Source organism: Neovison vison, chromosome 1, assembly GCF_020171115.1.
Source record: "Neovison vison isolate M4711 chromosome 1, ASM_NN_V1, whole genome shotgun sequence".
NCBI lineage: Eukaryota > Metazoa > Chordata > Mammalia > Carnivora > Mustelidae > Neogale > Neogale vison.
Genome location: NC_058091.1, coordinates 100,951,744 through 100,968,955, shown reverse-complemented (window position 1 = coordinate 100,968,955; position 17,212 = coordinate 100,951,744). Strand labels below are relative to the sequence as shown.

At 37.3% G+C, this 17,212-nt stretch overlaps 1 protein-coding gene across 1 annotated transcript; it reads right to left on the bottom strand.

The window, feature by feature from the left end:
• Nucleotides 1–425: 425 nt before the first annotated feature.
• LOC122902533 (proline-rich nuclear receptor coactivator 2-like) lies at nucleotides 426–16,862 on the bottom strand. The gene is made up of 2 exons (XM_044242247.1): nucleotides 16,331–16,862; nucleotides 426–574 (listed from the first exon to the last, which is right to left on the bottom strand). The coding sequence occupies exons 1-2, from the start codon at nucleotides 16,746–16,748 to the stop codon at nucleotides 426–428; spliced, it is 567 nt and encodes a 188-aa protein (XP_044098182.1). The 5' UTR covers nucleotides 16,749–16,862.
• Between the last annotated feature and the right edge of the window lie 350 nt (nucleotides 16,863–17,212).

The following is a 17,212-nucleotide window of genomic DNA, read 5'->3' as shown; positions in this document are numbered from 1 at the left end:
CCACTGAAGAAAAGGGTTGTGTGTGAGATTGTAAGAGCTGATCATGGGGCAGGGTGAAGGAGGTGGGAGGTGGGGAGCTGGAGTGCTGGGGAAGTTTATCAAAGAGGCTTAACTGCCAGTTGAACTGCAAGCTGGACCTTTGCACTTAAAGTCTCCTCACCAGCATTCCCCTCTCCCAAAAGCTCCTGTGTCCTTGAAATGTGAGTTCCTCTCATCTTTCTTGCTCTCAGAGACTTCTCCGAGAACATAGCCTTGAGAGAGTAATGTGGTGTTGAGAATACGTGCATAGTATACTTGATTGAATCTAGCTAAGATCTCTCTATATAAAAACTTTTGAGATACAGCAGGTAGGTTCAGGGATCCATTCTTTTTTCTGCTGCCCTCGGCAAGGCTCACATGTAAGCTCCCTTTGCTTATTAAAACTGTCACCCACCGATCTGGAGTGGCCTGCCTCTTTTCTTCTCTTCTGCATCTCTTCCTGCCTTCTGAGTACTGGGGGAGGTTGAAGATGACACCTGGGAATACCAAGAGTGTTGTGAACCAACAGTACGTCCTAAATTCAGTGGCTGCTGCCCTTAAAGAGAAAAGAGAGGGAGATGTGACACACAGGGAAACAGGGTAGGAGGCCATGTGAAGAGAAGAGCAGAGATTGGAAATGTTCTGCTATGAGCCAAGGAACTCCAACAATTGCCAATAGCCGCTATAGAAGAGGAAAGAAAAGAAGATGAGAAAAAAGATGAAGCATATGAAGAAAGAAAGGAGGAACAGGAACAAAAGAAGCAGAGAAAGAGATGGTGGGCAAGAAGGTCAATAACATAGTGGGGTAGGAGTCAAGATAGCAGAGTAGCAGACTGAGATGACATCAGGTCACAGGGGTTCAGCTAGATAGTTATCAAACCATTCTGAACACCCACAAACCCACCAGGAGATCAAAGAGAAGAAGAGCAGCAACTCTAGAAAGAGAAAATTGACCACTTTCTGAAAGGTAGGATGTGTGGAAAAGTGAATCCGAAGTGACAGGAAGATAGACCACAGGGGGAAGGGCCTGCTCCCGGCAAGTGGTGGAGCACAAAATTCAAACTTTTAAAGTCTGCTCCACTGAGGGACATCACTCCAGAGGCCAAGCAGGGGTGGAACCCTCACAGGGATGGTGTGGTCTCAGGTCCTGTGGGGTCACAGAAGAATTAGGGCTGTCTGAGTGTAGCAGAGCTCACAGGTATTAGAGCAGGGAAGCTGATTACAGAGACAGAGGCAAGGAGTGAGCTCTTAGCTCTGGGTTACCTTAAACTGTGATCTGCAGCACAGTCATACTACTGCTTTTTGAGCAGGGAATCCACAAGTGGCAGATCTGGGGAGACTCACATTCCTCCCTGGAGGCAGGAATTTGCTGCATTTTGAGACTCCAAATGGGGCTGTGTACCAGAGATGGAGGCGCTCAGTCACAGGCCAGGTGAGCTCAGAGCAGGGCCAGAGACCAGGGAGATGGGAATGATTTAGTGCTTTTCTAAAAAAGGGTGCACTAAGGAGTGGGGCCTCAAGTTCTCAGCTTCTCCAGGCTGGAGATTGGGAGGCTACCATTTTCATTCCTGTCCTCCAGAGCTCTACAGAAAGCGTTCAAGGAACAAAAGCTCCCTAGAGGGAACTCCAGCAGATAGCTTAGCCCAGCCTCTGGTAAGGGCAGTGAAATTCTGCCTTGGGCAAAGACATTTGAGAATCACTGAAACAAGAGCCTCTCCAGAAGATCAGCAAGAACATCCAGCTAGGACCAAGCTCATTGATCAAGAAGAACAGTGGAATTCCAGAGCAGGGGAAAGGAAAGCATGGAATTCATGGCTTTCTCCCAATGATTCTTGAGTCTTGCAAAATTAATTAAAGTTTTTAATTTTATTTTTTCTTATTCTAATTTTTTTCTTTCCTCTTTTAATGTTTTTTTAACTAGTCTATCTTAACAATACCTTTCTAAAAAATCTTTTTAAGAATTTATTATTATAGTCATATTTTATCCTTCATTGTATCTAACTTTATTTTTTGTATACATAAGAGGTTTTTTCTTCTAAAGTTTTTGGGATACAATTTCTTCTAATGGATTAAAATATCCCCTAAATCTAGAACAGGGCTTTGTTCTAGTCTCCAGCCTGAGCAAATTCTCTCCACTTTCTTTTTCCAACCAACTCATCTTATCAATTCCTTCTTTAGAATTTTTTAAATATTTTCATCTTTAGAGTCATATTCCATCCCTTCAACATGTGTATGTGTGAGTGTGTGTGTATGTGTATATATATATATATATATATATATATATACATATATGTATATATATATATTACTTTCTTTGAAATTTTGTGACATAGTTTCTTCTAAGAGACCAAAATATACTCAAAATCAAATGGGTGGCTCTGTTTTATTCACCAGGTATATATACATATATATATATATTTTTTTCTTTTAATTTAAAAAAATTTTTTTAAACTTCTTTTTACCCTCTTACTTCTTCCCCTGATTTGGGGTCTTTTCTGATGTGGTTAGTGTACATTTTTCTGGGGTCTTTGCCACCCTTTTAGTCTTTTATTCTCTAGTTCATATATTTTTATCTGGATAAAATGACACGGTAGAAAAACTCACCACAAAAAAAAAAAAAAAAAAAAAAGAACAAGAGGCAGTACTGAAGGCTAGGGACCTAATCAATATGGACATTGGTAATATGTGAGATCTAGAGGTCAGAATGATGATTCTCAGGGAGCTAGCTGGGCTCAAAAAAGGCATGGGAGATATTAGAGAAGCACTGTCTGGAGAAATAAAAGCTCTTTCTGGAGAAATAAAAGAACTAAAATTTAACAAAGTTGAAATTTAAAAAGCTATTAATGAGGTGCAATAAAAAATGGAGGCTCTTACTGCTAGGATAAATGAGGCAGAAGAGACAATTAGTAATATAGAGACCAAATGATGGAGAATAAAGAAGCTGAGCAAAAGAGAGACAAACAGCTACTGGACCATGAGGGTAGAATTCAAGAGACAAGTGATAACATAAGATGAGACAGTACTAGAATTGGGATTTCAGAAGAAGAAGAAAGAGAAAGGGGGGCAGAAGGTATACTGGAGTGAGTTATTGTAGAGAATTTCCCTAATATGGCAAAGGGAACAAGCATCAACATCCAGGAGGCATAGAGAACCACCCTCAAAATCAATAAAAATAGGTCCACACCCCGTCATCTAATAATAAAACTTACAAGTCTCAGTGACAAAGAGAAAATCCTTAAAGCAGCCCAAGACAAGAAGTCTGTAACATACAATGGTAAAAATATTAGATTATCAGCAGACTTATCCATAAGACTGGCAGGCCAGAAAGAATTGGCATGATATATTCAGAGCACTCAATGAGAAAAATATACAGCCAAGAATAATATATCCAGCTAAGCTGTCATTGAAAGTAAAAGGAGAGATAAAAAGCTTTCAGGACAAAAAAAAAAAAAAAAAAAGAATTTGTAAACACCAAACCAGCCCCACAGGAAATATTGAAAGGGGTCCTCTAAGCAAAGAGAGAGCCTAAAAATAACATACCAGAAAGGAACATGAACAATATACAGTAACAGTCACCTTCCAGGCAATACAATGACACTAAATTCATCTCTTTCAATAGTTACCCTGAATGTAAATAGGCTAAATGCCCCAATCAACATACACAGAGTATCAGAATGGATAAAAAAATAAAACCCATTAACATGCTATCTAAAAGAAACTCATTTTAGACCAAAGACACCTCCAGATTTAAAGTAAGGGCATGGAAAACAATTTACCATGTTAATGGACATCAAAAGAAAGCTAGGGTGGCAATACTTATATTAGATAAATTAGATTTTGAGCCAAAGACTATAATAAAAGATGAGGAAGGACACACTATATCATATTCAAAGGGTCTGTCCTAAAAATTTTAAATATCTATGCCTCTAACATGGAAGCAGCCAACTATATAAACCAATTAATAACCAAATCAAAGAAACGCAACAACAATAATACAATAATAGAGGACTTTAACACCCCCCTCACTGAAATAGACAGATCATCCAAACAAAAGATCAACAAGGAAATAAAGGCCTTAAATAACACACTGTGCCAGGGGGACATCAGAAATATATTCAGAACATTCCATTGCAAAGCAACAGAACACACATTCTTCTCTAGTGCACATGGAACATTCTCCAGAATAGATCACATCCTGGGTCACTAATCGGGCCTCAACCAGTACCAAAAGATTGGGATCATTCCCTGCATATTTTCAGACCACAATGCTCTGAAGCTAGAACTCAATCAAGAGAGGAAAGCTGGAAAAACCAAAAATACATGGAGGCTAAAGATCATCCTACTAAAGAATGGGTCAACCAGAAAATTAAAGAAGAATTGAAAAAATTCATGGAAATAAATGATAATGAAGACACAATTGTTCCAAATCTTTGGGACACAGCAAAGGCAGTCCTGAGAGGAAAATATATAGTTATACAAGCCTTTCTCAAGAAACAAGAAAGGTCTCAAATACACAACCTAACGTTACACCTAATGGAGCTGGAGAAAGAACAGCAAAGAAAGCCTAAACCCAGCAGGAGAAAAGAAATAATAAAGATAAGAGTAGAACTCAATGAAATAGAAACCAAAAGAACAGTAGAACAAATCAATGAAACTAGGAGCTGATGCTTTGAAAGAATTAATAAGACTGATAAACCCCTGGCCAGACTTATCAAAAAGAAAAGAGAAAGGACCTAAATAAATAAAGTCATGAATGAAAGAGGAGAGATCACAACCAACACCAAAGACATACAAACAATTATATGAATATACTATGAGCAACTATATGCCAGCAAATTTGACAATCTGGAAGAAATGGATGCATTCCTAATGAAACTGAACCAGGAAGAAATAGAAAACCTGAACAGACCCATAACCAGTAAGGAGATTGAAGCAGTCATCAAAAATCTCCCAACAAACAAGAGCCCAGGTCCAGATGGTTTCCCAGGGGAAGTCTACCAAACATTTAAAGAAGAATTAATACCTATTCTCCTGAAACTTTTCAAAAAAATAGAAATGGAAGGAAAACTTCCAAACTCGTTTTATGGGACCAACATTATCTTGATCCCAAAACCAGACAAAGACTCCATCAAAAAAGAGAATAACAGACCATTATCCTTGATGAACATGGATGCAAAAATTGTCACCCAAATACTAGCCAATAGGACCCAACAGTACATTAAAAGCATTATTCACCACAACCAAGCGGGATTTATTCCACAGCTGCAAGGTTGGTTCAATATCCACAAGTCAATTGATGTGATACAATACATTAATAAAAGGAAGAACAAGAATCATATGATACTCTCAATAGATGCTGAAAAAGCATTTGACAAAGTACAGCATCCTTTCTTAATAAAAACTCCTCAAAGCGTAGGGATAAAGGGTACATTCCTCAATATCATCTAAACCATCTATGAAAAACCCACCATGAGTATCATTCTCAATGGAGAAAAACAGAGCTTTTCTGCTAAGGTTAGGAACATGGCAGGGATGTCTGCTATCACCACTGCATTCAAAGCAGTACTAGAAGTACTACCCTCAGCAATCAGAAACACCAAAAAGAAATTAAAGAATCACAAAAAGAAATGAAAGACATCCAAATCTGCAAAGAAGAAATCAAACTATCACTCTCTGTAGATGATATGATATGTTATGTGGAAAACCCAAACTCCTCTCCAAAACTGCTAGAACTTGTACAGGAATTCAGTAAAGTGTCAGGATATAAAATCAATGCACAGAAATCAGTTGCATTTCTATACACCAACAATAAGACAGAAGAAAGAGAAATTAGGGAGTTAATCCCATTTATAATTGTATCCCAAACCATAAGATACCTAGGAATAGGGGCACCTGGGTGGCTCAGTGGGTAAAGCCTCTGCCTTCATTCAGCTCAGGTCATGATCTCAGGGTCCTGGGATCGAGCCCCACATCGGGCTCTCTGCTCAGCAGGGAGCCTGCTTCACCTTCTCTCTCTGCCTGCCTCTCTGCCTGCTTGTGATATCTCTCTCTGTGTCAAATAAATAAATAAAATCTTTAAAAAAATAAAAAAAGATACCTAGGAATAAACCTAACCAAAGAGGCAAAGAATCTGTACTCAGAAAACTATAAAGTACTCATGAAAGACGTTGAGGAAGACACAAAGAAATGGAAAACAAATGTTTCATGTTCATGGTTTGGAAGAACAAATATTATGAAAATGTCTATTCTACCTAAAGCAATTACACATTTAATGCAACCCCTATCAAAATACCATCATTTTTTTCAAAGAAATGGAACACATAATCCTAAAATTTATATGGAACCAGGAAAGACCTCGAATAGCCAGAGGAGTGTTGAAAAAGAAAACCAAAGTTGGTAGCATCACAATTCAGACTTCAAGCTCTATTAAAAAGCTCTCATCATCAAGACAGTATGCTACTGGCACAAAAACAGACACATAGACCAATGAGACAGAATAGAGAGCCCATAAATAGACCCTCAACATTATTGTCAACTAATCTTTGACAAAACAGGAAAGAATGTCCAATGGAAAAAAGACAGTCTCTTCAATAAAAGGTGTTGGGAAAATTGGACAGCCACATGGAGAAAAATGAAACTGGACCATTTCCTTACACCACACACAAAAACAGACTCAAAATGGATGAAAGACCTCAATGTGAGACAGGAATCCATCAAAACTGTTGAGGAGAACACGGGCAGCAACCTCTTCAACCTCAGCCACAGCAACATCTTCCTAGGAACATCACCAAAGGCAAGGGAAGCAAGGAAAAAAATGGACTATTGGGACTTCATCAAGATCAAAAGCTTTTGCACAGCAAAGGAATCAGTCAAAAAAACCAAAAGACAACTGACAGAATGAGAGAAGATATTTGCAAATGACATATCAGATAAAGGGCCAATATCCAAAATCTTTTATAGATTTAAGATCTTTTATAGTTCTTTATGAACTTATCAAACTCAACACCCAAAGAACAAATCATCCAATCAAGTAATGGGCATAGGACAGGAACATATATTTCTGCAAAGAAGACATCCAGATGGTCAATAGACACATGAAATAGTGCTCCACATCACTCGGCAATGCAAATCAAATGGGAAATGCAAATCAAAACCAGAGTGAGATACCACCTCACACCAGTAAGAATGGCTAAAATTAAAAAGTCAGGAAATGACAGAGGCTGGCGAGGATGTGGAGAAAGAGGAACCCTCCTACACTGTTGGTGGGAACGCAAGCTGCTGCAACCACTCTGGAAAACAGCATGGAGGGTCCCAAGAAGTTGAAATAGAGCTACCTTACGAACTAGCAATCACACTACTGGGTATTTACCCTAAAGATACAAATGTAGTGATCTGAAGGGGCACATGCACCCGAATGTTTATAGCAACAATGTCTACAATAGCCAAACTATGGAAAGAACCTAGATGTCCATCAACAGATGAATGGATAAAGAAGAAGTGGTATATATATACAATGAAATACTATGCAGCCATCAAAAGAAATGAAATCTTGCCATTTGCAACAATGTAAATGGAACTAGAGGGCATTATGGTGAGCAAAATAAGTCAGTCAAAGAAAGACAATTATCATATGATCTCCCTGATATGAGGAATTTGAGAGGCAAAGTGGAGGGTTTGGGGTGTAGGAAAGGGAAAAAAAATGAAACAAGATGGGATTGGGAAGGAGACAAACTATAAGAGACTCTTAATCTCACAAAACTAATTTAGGGTTGCCAGGGGGAGGGGGTAGGGAGCAGGTGGTTGGGTAATGGACATTGGGGAGGATATGTGCTATGGTGAGTGCTGGGAAGTGTGGAAGCCTGACGATTCACAGACCTGTACCCCTGGGGTTAATAATACATTGTGTGTTAATAAAACAACAAAAAAGAGTAAATAAAAATAACATAGTGCAAGAAGTAGAAAAGTTTATATTAATGAATCAAGAAAATGTGTACTTCAAATTTATAAGAACAGTCACAAGGAGAATAAATTTATAAAAGAGATGCCAAACAAAACAATGGGAGAAAATATTTGCACACCGTTTAACAACAAGAGGTCAATTTTCAAAATATATAAGAAATTCCTATAAGTCAGTAGCAAAAATGAAAACAAAAATCCTGATTTTAAAAGGAGTTATATAGACATATCTCCAAAGAAGATATATAAAAAGCCAAATGATATATGAAAAGATGCTCATTATTGCTAATCATTAGGGAAATGCAAATCAATGAGAATCACCTCATACCTGTTAGGAAGTCTATTAAAATAAATAAATAAATGTGTTGGGGGAGGTGTGGAGAAGAGGAAACACCTGCATGCTGTTAGTGGGAATGTAAAATAATTCAGTTACTATTAAAAGCTCCTCACAAAATTAAAAGTAAAATCTCCATATAATTCAGCAACACCATTTCTGGATATATGCCCAAAGATTTGAAAGCAGGATCTCAAAGAGCTATCTTAATTCTGATATTCCCTGATATTCACAATAGCTAAGACATGGGACCAACTCAAATGTCCACCAACAGATGGATGCATAAAGAACATGGAATATTGTCCAGCCTGAAAAAGAGAAGGAAATTCTATAATATGTGATAGGATGGATGAACCTGGAAGGTATGAAAAGTGAAAAAAGTCCATCACAGAAGGATAACACTACATGATTCCTTTTAATGAGGCATTTAACATAGACAAAGATATGAAAGTAAGCAATAGAATGATGGTTACCAGGAAGCAGAAGAAAAGACATATAGGGAGTTGTTCAATGGGTATAAACTTAGTTACATATGATGAGAATGTTCCAGAGATTATATTGTGCACTCTGAAATTTGTGAAGAGGGTAGATCTAATGAGATCTAAGAAAAACTCCATGCTTCTCCTTTACTTACATTCACAACACTTCTGATACAAGACATGTGGGTTTTCTACAACAAGCAATCCTCTGACACCAGCTGGGTGTCCTATTGTTCATTTAATTCTGACACCAGTTAGTGCAGATGCGCCCCCCACCGCCGCCACCCAGATTAAGTGCTCAGTTCGTTAAACTGTCTTCTCTCTTCAAGTGTCTCATCGCATTCCACGATGTCGTCTGTGCTTCTACCCAACTAGCTATAAATCAAGGAGGTCCCCAGGACCCCCTTCTTAGGTTTGATCATTTGCTAGAACAGCTTACAGAACCCAGGGAAACACTTACTTATGTTTACTGATTATATAATAAAATACAGATGAACAGCTACATGATGAGATACATATCGTAAGGTCTGGAAGGGTCCCTAGCACAGGAGCTTCTGTCTCTATGGAGTTGGAACTCACCACTCTCCAGCATACGGATATATCTACCAATCCAGAGTTTCTAATCCCATATTATTGGGATATTTGTGGAGCTTTTTTTAAGTAAGGACAACTATCAACTCAATCTATAGTCCCTCACCCCTAACCCAGGGGATAGGGTGTGACTGAAAGTTTCAACCTACTAATTTTTGCTTGATCTTTCTATTAACCTTCCCCAATCCTCTAAGCTATCAAGGAGCCCATCAAGAGTCACCTCATTAAAATAGATGTTCCTATCATCTAAGAAGTCTCAAAGGATTTAGGAGCCCTCATAGGGCTCAAATATCAAAGGAAAAGCTCAAAGACCAAATAGAACAAAAGATGTTTGCAGTGCTCTTATCGTGTAGGGAATTAGAAGGGTTTTAAAGCTCTGTACCAGGAACTAAGGGCAGAGACCAATATAAATATTTTCTTTCATTTCATAACTCATGTTAAGTATTCTTACTACAAAAACTGGGAGACAAAGAGAAACTTTTGGAGGTGATGGATATATTTATTATCTTGATTCACACAAATGTATACATATGTACAAACTCATCAAAGTGTAAATATTAATTACGTGCAGTGTTTCGTATACCAAAATTATATTTCAGCAAAACTGAAGAAAGAGGACAACAAAGCAAAACAAAACAAAAAACGCCTTCATGGCAAGAATATTACGTGGATAATAAGGAAATATGTGAAGTGAGAAGTATTACACAAAAGGGAAACATTATAATCACATTTCATTAGTTTTAGAAACTATAGTTTACTAAATTCACATGCTGTTTGTACTTGGGGAAAGATTTTAATTAAAGAGGTGTTTTGCTTTAAAATTTCAAAACCAATATCACTATGCCATTAAAATCCCTTTAGTTTTTTTTTTCTCATGTGCCATTTAAATGCAATATAGTATCAGTCTCCAGGCATCAACATTTAAATAGGTGTCTAGCCACTACCTATATATATATATATATATATATTTTGTCTCAGAACATTTTGGTACTATTTAAGCTCATCTTCTTATTTTGCCCATTGGGTTTGAAATAATGATATAAGATGATGTAAATTCCATAATGAGAAATAAAGCCAATGGGCCGTAAGAGCCACAAAAGAGTAGCTATAATAAAGCTGTTTATTATCACCTAATATGTTTAGGTTCTGTTATTTTACTTTCTTTATTCTGCTTTTGATTCCTGTGTTTCTGCACCTTTGTTTGATTCAACCATTATTGGCAGTCCTCAAAGATCACTTTATCTACATTTACTACCTGTGGACCTCGTCTTCCCCAACCTGACTAGTAGTATAAAACTATGATGAGAGCAAATATTCCAAGTTCTAGGATCCTAAAGCTCCAATATGCTAAAGTCTCTGTTGTATGCTAAGCTGCCTTATTTCCCTTTTGGAAGAAGGTGGTAAAAATGTACACATATAAAAAAACTGTAATTACTGGTTGCCTAATGAATCATTCATATACTCGGTACTTATTTACTGGATGATAACATCTTCTTGACACTATTCCAGATAGTCAGATACTTCTGGAGGATAAAATAAATAACTTAATGGTTCTCAAAGAACTTACAGGATAGTAGGCACAGTTTTAATGAAGCCTTCTTGCATTGCCTGTCCTAATTTCCCTGAATTGACAACTTGCCCTGGAGACCTACATTGACTCTTTAAACTAGACTCCCAGAGTTGTCCATTTCTGGGAACTTGACAAAAATGCGTTGTGGCCTTCTACATGCTGAGAAGACAAGGGAATCCCACACATGCATTCTACCTTAACAGAACCTTGAGAAAGATAAATCTTAGTATTTTACAGGAGGAAAACAGTGCAGGTAACACCTACGAGCTAGAGATGCTCTGTCAAGTCCTGTCATTGCCAATAATGCCCCATTATATCAAGAGGGCTAAACCTTTGGTCTCCTTAGCCAAGACTTCCTGAGACCTCCCATGGAACCTTTGCTAGGGGCCAAATATTCTACTGGTATAATTAGAAAAAAAAAAAAAAAAAGCCTTTCCTAACATGATAACCCTGAGAATTAGAAAGCTATGTGTTCTTGTATATCAGTCGTAGATTCCCAGCTCAGCTTTCTTGGGTGGAGTTTTCAATGTGCATTCTGTGACTGAGGAATTGTGCAACAGAGGAGGACATTAGGTTACTTTCACACAGAATTATTGTAATTTTTAAAATTTTTGCCTTTATTTCTCAGAGCAGTTTTAGGCTCACAGCAAAACTGAGCAGAAGCTGCAGAAGTTTCCCATATGTACCTTACCCCACACTGATATTTTTTCCCCAGTAACCACATCCCACAGATTAGTACATTTGTTACAGCAGATGAACCTATTCTGACACATCGTTAAAATCCAAAGTCCACAGCTTACTGTATGGTTCACTTTTTTTAATGGGTTTTTTTTTCTGTTTTTTTGTTTTGTTTTGTTTTGTTTTTCATGGTTGACTTTTGATGATGTACATTCTATGGGTCTGGACAAACGTACAATGCTATGTGCCATCTGTACAGCATCAAATGGTTTCACTGCCTTTAAAATCCTCACTGCTCTGTTTACTTCTCCCTTCCCAACACCTTGCAGCCACTTATCTTTTTGCTGCATCTCCATAATTGTTGCCTTTTCCAGAATGTCCTGTAGTTGGAATCATGTAGTTTGTAGCCTTTTCTGACAGGCTTCTTTTAATTAAGATACACATTTTAGCATCTTCCATGTTTTTCCTAAAAGTTTTTTTAAGCTCATTTTTCTTCTTGAATAAATCTTGAAGATTTGTTTATTTGAGAGAGAGAGAGAGTACTGCAGGAGGAAGGGGCAAGTCCTCAAGCGGACTCCCTGCTGAGTACAGAGCCTGACATGGGGCTCAATCTCACAACTCTGAGATCATAACCTGAGCCAAAATCAAGAGTTGGATGCTTAACTGACTGCACCACCCAGGGGCCCTTAAGCTCATTTATTTTTAGCACTCAATAACATTTCAGTGTCTGGGTCTACCACAGACCTTTTATCCACTCACCTATTTGAAGGACATTGCGATTGTTCCCAAGTTTTGGCAATTATGAATAAAGCTGCTATAGGCATCTATGTGCAGGTTTTTGTGTGGACAAAAGTTTTCAACTTCTTTGGGTAAATACCAAGAAGCATGATTGCTACACCATAGCGCAAGGGTATGTTTACTTTTGTAAGGAATAGCTGAAACATCTTTCAAGGTGGATTTACCATTTGGTATTGCCAACAGGAAGGAATGAGGATTCCTGTCACTCTACACCCTTAGCAGCATTTTGGGTCATCATCATGTTCCGGATTTTGGCCATTTTAGTAGGTGCACAGTGATATCCCATTGTTGTTCTAATTTGCATTTCTCTGTATGACAGAGTATCTTTTCACATGCTTCTTTGTCATCAGTAAATTTTCTTTGGTGAGGTGGCTGTTAAGGTCTTTGGCCTATTTTTAAATTGGGTTGTTTGTTTTCTTATTGCTGACTTTTAAGATTTCTTTGTATATTTTGGATAACGGTTCTTTGTTAGAAGTGTCTTTTTCAAATATTTTCTCCCAGTTTGTGGCTTTTCTCTCTTGACAGTGTCTTTCACAAAGCAGAAATGTTTAATTTTAATGAGGTCCTGTTTATTTTTCTTTGAAGGATCATGTCTTTGTGTGCATATCTAAAAAGTCATCACCATACCCAGAGTCATCTCTATTTTCTGATCTATATTCTCTTTGAGGAGTTGTAGAATTTTGCTTTTTATTTTGACATCTACAATCAATTTTGAGTTAATTTTTGTAAAGGGTATAAAAGCTATATCTAGATTCACTTTTTTTCTTTCTTTCATTTGTGTTTGTGTGTGTCTGTGTCCTATTGTTCCAATGCCACTTGTTGATAAGACCATTTTTGCTCTGATTTATGGCTTTGCTCCTATGTCAAAGGTCACTGGACTATCTTTATGTGGGTCAATTTCTGGATTCTCTATTCTGGTCTATCAATATATTTGTCCATTCTTTCACCAGTACTACACTGTCTTGATCACTGTAGCTTTAGAGTAGGTCTTCAAGTTGGGTGGGGCCAGTCCCTCAAATTCGTTTTTCTTTTCTTTTCTTTCTTTTTTTTTTTTTTTTTAAGATTTATTTATTTATTTATTTATCTGAACGAGAGAGCAAAGTGAGCCAGAGAGGACATGAGTTTGGGAAGGCAGTGAGCAGAGAGAGAGAGAGAGAAGAAAACTCCCTGCTGAGGAGGGAGTCTGATCTGAGGCTCCAACCCAGGACCCTAGGAGCATGATATAAGTCTAAGGTAGATGCTTAACAAATGAAGCCACCCAGGAACCCGTCAAATTTGTTTTTCTCTTTCAATATTGTGTTGTTTATTATTGATGTTTTGTCTCCACATAAACTTTAGAATCAGTTTGTCAATATTCAGAGAACAGTTTGCTAGGAATTTGTTTGGTATTACATTGAATCCATAAGTTAGAAAGAATCAATATCTTGACAATAAGTTTTTCTAGCCATGAACATAATATTTCTCTCCATTTAGTTTGTTGATTTCATTCATGGGTTTTATATTTTTTTCTCATATAGATCTTATATAAACCTCATCGGATTTATACCTAAAAATTTCATTATCAGGAGTGTTAATATGAATAGTATTGTATTTTTAATTTCAAATTCCACTTGTTCCTTGTTGGGATACATAAAAGCAAATGATTTTTATATATTAATTTTGTATCCTGCAATCTTGCTATGATTGCTTGCTAGTCCTAAGAGTTTCGTTTATTTTTTTGGTGATGGTTCTTGTTTTCTGATTCTTTCAGGCTTTGTTTTATGTACATATGATGATGTCATCTGGAACTTGAGAGTGGTGATTTCTAAGCTCCTCACATGCTAGAAGAAATCAAAAGTACATAATCTTTTTTTAATCTAAATGGGGGATAAATAAAATAGTCTAGTTGATTTACTTAAACCCTTGGATTTAAAACAAAAACAGATAAGGACTGTATATTTGAAATATGTAAACAACAACAACAACACAATGGATTCTTAAACACAGAAAGAGTATTTCAAGGAACTGGGAAAATATCCTAAGGGACTAAGGACTGAGGATAGGGTAGAGAGAATTCACATTCGACAAAAGCCAGTTCCTGATAAATAGAAAATGTATTTACATCAAGCACTATAATAATTTTTTTTTAGTACTTTATTTTTGGGGGGGGGAAGAAGCAATTTTATTTTTTAATTTCATGCTAAATTCACATATGTACATTAAGTACTATGTAAACTTGAATTTAGGTTAGCATTATTTGATTGAGCAATATCACCTCATCTCAGTTCATTGGAGAACTACAGCTTGGCCCTTCTGCTTTAAAAGGTCAAAAAAGTTGCCAAATTGGAATAGGGCAGTTACAATCAAATTTTAAATTGACTCTCCCACACACATTTGTAATTTACTGTGTTAGCTGTTATATTTAGGTAAAACATGTTATCAAGGTTATTATTGCAAGAAATTACATCTTTTGCATAAATGGTCCCCTGGGTTGCACTTAGACTAGTAACAAAAATATATATATACTGACAAACACTAAACTATATTTGTTATAGATTACAAAAGTTACTGAAAGCCAGAATGAATCTTTAAGTTTGGAGGGACCCTTTAATAGTTAATCTTTGGGCTTAAGGAAGAAAAAAATAAACAGTCCCATACTGCATTTCACATCTCTTAAAATTAGGAAGTGTTTTAGCAGCTTAAAACCTTTACAGTTATATAAAACTTATTACACTAGGATTTACTTTGAAATATAGTTTACAACCAGATCAATTATACATACACTGGCACTTTAGCCCAAGGGCAAACTTTAAAAACAAATTATTTTGGACCTTTAAAATCAGGCCATAGTATAAAAACAGAGTCCATGGTCTTACATTCAGCAAATTCATACTAAAATATTCTATTTTTGTAGGATAAATGCCAACAAAACTTTACATATGCTACAAGTTTATTACATATATTTACATGGCTCTTTCCTAGGTACTTAAAACTTTCACATTATACAGCTCCCCACTTTTAAGTTTTATAGGGAATGATTTTGAGAGCAGATCACTGTCAGAATAGCTTATGCAGTGCTATAGTATAAAAATGTATTCTCCAAAGCTACTCAGTAACCACCAAGTACTGTTTCTGTAAAAACGGGTTTTGGTGCATTCCACATTCACCAGCATATAGTTCACTAAAATGCAACTATTCGCTAAGAAACATTCACATATTTTGGCAGTGCATCAGGTTGTTGGCATATTACTGGTTTGGATGTTTCTAGGACTTCAAACTGTCAAATATTCAACTACCTTTCAATCCTTACATGTGTTTTAACTTGGATGCTCATAAGCAGATTGACTAGCTTTCAACAAGTAAATCTGATCCATGAACGATAACTCTTAAATTAGTTATTTCTGCTCAACAAACAACAGGAAAAGTTGATTACCATTCCCCCAATCTAAATTTGACAGGTTTAAGAGTTACGCAGTTGGGAACACAGTATCAGTGTACAATTATCAATAATTTAGTTAATTTTAAGTTGCACTGATACTATTACTTCACAGTGCACACAACATGTAAAATAGGTAAGATGAAGTCTAATTATATTTTCTACATTAGCGGTTTTACAAATAGATTAATTCCCTAGTGAATTGGCCTGAAACAATGAACCACTACCCTGAAATATAACTAAATTTAAACATTAGTATTTTATCTTATTTTATACCTGTACTTTAAGTAAGGTTTTTTGTTTGTTTGTTTGTTTGTTTATTTATTTATTTATTTGACAGAGAGAAATCACAAGTAGGCAGAGAGGCAGGCAGAGAGAGAGAGAGGAGGAAGCAGGCTCCCTGCTGAGCAGAGAGCCCGATGCGGGACTTGATCCCAGGACCCTGAGATCATGACCTGAGCCAAAGGCAGCGGCTTAACCCACTGAGCCACCCAGGCGCCCTTTAAGTAAGGTTTTAAGTTGAAATGTCGTTATCTCCTTATCAGAAGGATTAAAGGAGACTGGAACCCAGTGGCTTGGTGGTTTAGGAAGAACACTTGGTGATGGTGGCTCACTGAACTTGGCTCCAGCATCATTTTGATTAGTTTGAGACTTAAGAAGTAAGCTAGGACTTGATAAGCTAGAGTTCCAGTTTTGATGATTTGGAAAATTTTTGTTCTTCCCCCCATTTTGCATGGCCTGCCGTGCAGCTGCTGATGAGGTGTAAGTATGTCCTCTTTCTTTTTTCTTATGAACAATCTTCATTTGGGAATTCTGATCCTTGGTCTTCTGTCTATTAAGCTGTTGCTGGTTCTTACTAACATTTCTTGATTGAGGGGCTGGAATGTTGTACCTCTCTCCACCACCCATCTTCAGCTTCTTTGTCACCTTTCAGTCTGTTTTTCAGATTGCAGGATTTCCACTACCTGTCCCCTTCCTTGCTGCCAAGCCCAGGATAATAGATGTTTCTGCTGGATCCTTTCCTTTGTCTCAATACAGAAGTTTTCATGGGCCGATCTGAGCTGAGGCCAACATCTGAGTCTCCTCAGCACACAAGTCTGAGAGAAGTCCTACCGACTTCAAACTCGGACGGCGGCGGCTTCTGCTGGACATCAAAGCCCCCCTCCCTTTCCAGGGAGAGACGAGGCTCCGAACGAACCTTTAGTACTTTATTTTTAAGTAATCTCTACACCCAACATGGGGCTCAAACTTAACAACCCTGAGATCTGGAGTCTTATGCTCTACCAGCCAAGCCAGCCAGGTGCTCTTGTAATGAAATCTTTCTCTCTCAACCATTGTGAAGAGGAATCAGCTCCTCTGAATAGCTGCCCTCA

What these genes read in the sequence shown, in the direction of transcription:
- LOC122902533 (XM_044242247.1), bottom strand. Translation starts at nt 16,748, where the DNA reads ATGGGTGGTGGAGAGAGGTACAACATTCCAGCCCCTCAATCAAGAAAT. An exon ending in CTTACTTAAAGGGCGCCTGG is followed by an intron (nt 575 to 16,330) that starts GTGGCTCAGTGG and finishes TTTCTCTTTAAG; the next exon opens with GGCAGCAGCCACTGAATTTA.